We start from the raw sequence: 5,447 nt of genomic DNA on the forward strand, positions 1-5,447 counted from the left end.
AATATAATTTCTTTCAAAATTTAAAATAATAAAAAAAACAATATGAACAATTATATGTAGCAAAATAAAATCCTAAAACACGAAAAAATGGAGGATTTGGTGGAGATATTTTGCGCGATTTTTTTTTATTGTGTGAGAGAGAGAAGAGTGTCCATAACTAGTTCCTAGGAGAAGGTGGAGATTTTCGAGGCAGGCCTAGGCCCGTGAGACAGAGACTGGGCAATGACCGCGACTGGACCGCGGAGATTCCCGGCCGAGGCATAGACCAGGCCTGCACGGGCACTTGTCCAGGTGTGGACGGCCAGCATGTGTGCTTTGGCCGAATTTCGTCGATGGAATGATCTTGCAACGCGCCCAGCTTTCTATTGCAACGCGCCCGACCAACATGCCCAGCTTCTGTTGCAACGGCCACGACCAACGTTGCAAACGCGCCTTCAAACAAACAATCACAAATCGGACAGTCCGATTTGTGTTTTCGAAAATAAAAAAATTTTTAATGTTAAAATCGGACCGTCCAATTTTTATTTAAAAAAAAAAAATACAAATCGAACCCTCTAATTTGTAGTTTATTTTTTTTTAAATAAATAAATCAGGCCCTTCGATTTGAACAAATACCAATAAAAAAATACCATATCAAAGAAAAACACCCAATCTTCCAATAACAATGTATTACACATATATTTAATCAATATAAAAAAAAATTAGTCGAAATTGCTGACGTGGTGAATGGTATCCACTGAATGGAAGGGCTCGAAAATTGTTATGTTTGTATGGGGGTGATCGGAGTTGGTTTGAATTGTTCAAAGGGCAAAAAATAGAAATAAGCCAACGAAAAAAATAATTAACGTGAATAAGCCAAAATAAAAACTGCTTCATGAATCCACCAATGCATGTTTATATGTAGTTCGAAACAGCTTGGTTGGAACTTCATTTCTACATAATTTGAACCAGTTTGGTTCGAATTATACACAACCACACGCACACACTAATTCGAACCAGCTTGTTTCGAATTACACACAAACACCGTGATAGGATTAGTGTGTGTAATTCGAATTAGTGTGTACGTGTGTTTGTTTGTAATTCGAACTAAGCTGGTTCGAATTAGTGTGTGCGTGTGTTTGTGTATAATTCGAACCAAAATGGAGTTCGAACCAAACTGGTTCGAACTACATATAAACGTACATTGGTGGATTCATAAAGCAATTTTCGTTTTGACTTATTCACGTAAATTATTTTCTTCCTTGTCTTATTTCTGTTTTTTGCCATTGTTCAAAGGGAAAGAAAGATGAGAGCTGAGGGTGAAGGCACAAAAACCAGAGGAGTTGGAATCTGACAGAGAGCCAGAGAGCATTGCCCACGGTGGCTATGCTGCCAGGGCGTAACAGTAAAAGCCTAAAAGGCCTCGACTCCCCCAACCGCATTTGCAAACTGTCCAAATGCGCTCGCGCGGTTTTCCGTGCCCTCCTTCCTCTGCTTCACTATGCTTAATGCTTACCACTATTATAAACATTCATTGGCTAACATACTCACATTTCACTATTAAAATCACTTTTCAATTCAAATATCCAATATAGTTACTTGAAACCTTTAGCTAGTGTTTCAAAGAATTGTAATTATACAATTTTCTACATCATTGTATTAATATAAACCAACATGTCTATTAATTTAGCATTGTAATTATTTTTACTGGTGTGATAATATATAATTAAATACACGCATAAAAATATAAATTTAAATATATAGAATAACAATAAATATAAGTTTAATTCAAATGTTAGAAATGGCCTCCCAATACTCATTATGATATAGACAGATGATACAAGAGTTTATATAGTAAAAAGTTATAAAGCAATCTCGTTAAGAAAATTCAAGAGCGAAAATGATTTAGGTTTAGGACACATTAGACATTCCACAAAAAGTAAGGGAACTAAACGTCATTTCAGTCACCCCTCCATTCAACACCCTTTTAAAGACCAGAAAAGCGGGAGTCTCAGAGATAAAAGAGCTCTCTCACAATAGAGATAGAGAGTGAAGGAACGAGAGAAAGCATAGAGTGAGAGAGAAAGCAGAGAGAAAAAGAGAGTGAACAAGGATGTGGAAGAATACGAAGGCCTGACATTAACATATCACCATAAAAAAAGTGTGATAGTGAGCGAAAGCAAGAAGATCCAAGCAGAAGAAAAAATAGAGAGCAAAATGACGAGTACCATAGTGAGAGAACAGAACCTGGACAAGCACATTCACAAGCAAATGGGGTGCATGGCTGGCTTCCTTAACATCTTCGACCGCCACCAGATTCTCGCCGGAAAACGCATCTCCTCCGCCAAACGCCTCCCTCCTCCGGTAAGTAACTCACCAAACCTGGATAAAAAAATTTTTCCGTTACTTTTTCTTCCTCATTTTAACTCATATTTCAAAATGTACATTTTTTTATCAGCAACCGGATTCCTCGCCAGAGCCGGAGAACCACGTGGCTTCACCGGCGCGTCCAGCAACGCCATCACCGGAGCGCGTGAAACAGAGTCCAGCGAGAGAGCACACAGTTTCGACGGTTACTACTCTGCCGGTTCTAGAATTCAAGGAAGGGACGAGGTCCACGTGGAAGTTCTCAAGGGAGGCTCCGAGGCTCTCATTGGACAGCAGGACCCGAACCAGCTCCCCGAGCCTTAGCCTCTCCCCGAACCTCAATCCAGACGACCGAGGCGAGAAACTGTCTTCAGAGATACAGTTACAGCGCCGTTCCACCAGCGTCGTCGCGAGGCTCATGGGCCTGGAGTCCTTACCGGGTCCAGACTCGGATTCAGGGCCCAATAAGAAACCTGAGCTCCGAAGATCCGCTTCCGAGTCCAGAGCCTCCAGAGATCTCAACCGATTCTTCGACGCCGCTAACAGCAACGGTTTTCAGCTGAACCTCAAGCAGGTGCAGCAACGGCAACAGTACACTCAACCGCAGGGGATTGTTTCCGAGGGTCTGAACAACAATGCAGGTTCAGATCCGGTGGAGCAGGGTGCACGGAACAACAACAACGCGAAGGGAGAGAAGAACTATAACAACAATGCAAGGAACAGGGGAGTGGTTACGATGGTGCAGAAGAAGAGCTTCTTTGACTCCGCGGATTTCTTTCCTGAGGTACCGAAACGCAGCGTTTCGATCTACGGCGAGATCGAGAGGAGGCTGAGGATGCGAGGAATCGACGAGCCTTCGAAGGATCTAGAAACTCTGAAACATATCTTGGAGGCTTTGCAGCTTAAAGGACTCTTGCATTCGAAGAATCACGCAAATCGGAGTAACGGTAACAACAACTATAATCACAATCACAATCACATGAACTTCGTTCTAGATGGCGGAAGAACGAAGAACGATTCTCCTATTGTTGTGATTAAACCGGTTCGATCCAACCGAACCGGAAGAACTGGTAGCCAGTCTCCTCCGAATTCAAGCGTCCGGTCTAGTCCGAGGGCTCGCCGGAACGAACGTCAGCCGGAGGTTGACCGGAGAAGTAGAAACGCGAGATCGCCGCCGGTTTGCAGGAGTCCGAACCGGAGGAATGTAGCGCCGAACGCGGCGGAGAATCATCACCACAGTAGAGTGTATTATAACGACGGGTTTGATTCGAGAAAGGTGTCTCCGGTTCAGTCGCCGAGAGTAAACTCGAGAAGAACCACACCGGTTCATTCTCCGAGAATGAGAAAACCGATTGATCAGAAGGACGAGAAGGTGTTGACTGTGGCAGAGGATGAATCTTCCACAGTTTCAGAGAGTAGCTTCAGCACTTCCTCGCATACAGACACAGAGGTAAAATAACTATAATTTACTGTTAATGAAAATCAATTATTCATTTACATATTACAATAGTTTTCTACTTTAACTAAAGAAAATTACTGTTCGTCAATGACAATAATGATTTCGGTTTTCTCTTGTAATTAATTATTTTTAATTTTAATTACTTTTTTGGGAGTGTAGAGGTACAGATTGGAAGAGTACAAAGAAGGGAGGAATTTACTGGACAGGTGTGACAAGTTGCTGAACAGCATAGCGGAAATGACGGCCTCGAACGAGTTGCAACCCAGTCCCGTATCGGTTCTTGACTCGTCCTTCTACAGGGACGAGTGGTGTTTACCTTCCCCAATCACAAAACGCTGCATTGATTACAAAGGTTAGTGTAACAACTTTAGTAGTAGTGTCTTCATGTGATTCATATAACTTGATACAGCCATTACTTTGTTAATTTGGGTTACGTAATAGGTTAATTTGTTTAATCTTTGGTGTCTAGAGGTCTAGCCATGACGTATTTTTTCATAGCCAAAGTTGGGGACCTATGCTAAATGAACACATGCTTATGCGTCGTTTTTAAGCACCCATACCTATCTCTGTTATCCTCGTGCTTCCCATTCCCGATTGCAACAAGTACAATTAGGTGGAAAACAAAACATGCTATAAAATTGACCAAGTTTTGATTCAGAGATGCTAATTCAAGAACAGTGGATGATTTGTTCTCTGCCTACGTGGACCAATCATTTCACATGAGTGCTACTAACGTGGCAGTACTCGGTTGGTTCATTCACTTTTAGCACAAATACTACGGTGCATGCTACTTTCCACTCGTACACGGTACACACTCACGTGGGACCGAACTCCCTCCTGGCCTGAATAGTGAACACTCTACTCTACGGAGCTCAACGTTCCACAAAAAACAAAACAAAAAAAAACCAGCAATATTGTTCCTAATTAACTAATTAATCACTCAATTAAATCCTTTCATTAGTTGATTAACTTCTAAAACTGTTTAAATTTGTTATTACAGATCAAGCGGCGGAGTCGGAAGATGATATGTGGAGTGCGGCATTTTGCAGCAGCGAAGCCAAGTCGGAGGATGCAACAGAGGACAACGACTTCTCTTACGTGTCAGAAATCCTGAAGGCATGCACTTACCTACTCGAGAACGGCGACGTTTTCGCTTTATTAGAGAAGCAGCAGATTCTAAAGGGAAAAGACACCTCAAAGGCCTCAACAATTCAGAGGCGGTTAGTGTTCGACACGGTCCGTGATATCTTGTCCCGGCATCGTCGGCTTCCGCCATGGAAGGCGGCGTTCGGTGGCGATGAGAGGCAGAGGGTATGGTCCGAGTTTAGGAGAATACGAGGAGATAGGGAGGAGGAGGAGGAGTGGTCGGAGAAGGACATGTTTGAGGTTATATGCGGGGTTTTGAGGAAGGACATGGCGGAGGATGTTGAGGGTTGGGGGGAATGGACGGTGGAGATTGGAGATATGGTGCTGGACATCGAACGGCTCGTGTTCAAGGACCTGATTGGCGAGACCATACGAGAGTTAGCCACGTGTGCTTCCTCCCAACGTAACAGAGTTTTTGCGCTTCGTAGGAAGCTCGTCTTTTGATTTTTCAGTCAAACAATGATGCATGGAAAAGGACCAAATATAAACATAACAG

The 5,447-nt window shown here is 42.8% G+C and overlaps 1 protein-coding gene across 1 annotated transcript; it reads left to right on the forward strand.

Moving 5' to 3' along the window:
* Window positions 1,840-5,447, forward strand: LOC107624902 (protein LONGIFOLIA 1-like). Its single transcript, XM_016327389.2, has 4 exons — window positions 1,840-2,343; window positions 2,438-3,796; window positions 3,965-4,157; window positions 4,806-5,447. Exons 1-4 carry the CDS (start codon window positions 2,197-2,199, stop codon window positions 5,393-5,395), a joined length of 2,289 nt encoding a protein of 762 aa, XP_016182875.1. The 5' UTR covers window positions 1,840-2,196; the 3' UTR covers window positions 5,396-5,447.

Source organism: Arachis ipaensis, chromosome B02 (genome assembly GCF_000816755.2).
Source record: "Arachis ipaensis cultivar K30076 chromosome B02, Araip1.1, whole genome shotgun sequence".
NCBI classification, from domain to species: Eukaryota; Viridiplantae; Streptophyta; class Magnoliopsida; order Fabales; family Fabaceae; genus Arachis; species Arachis ipaensis.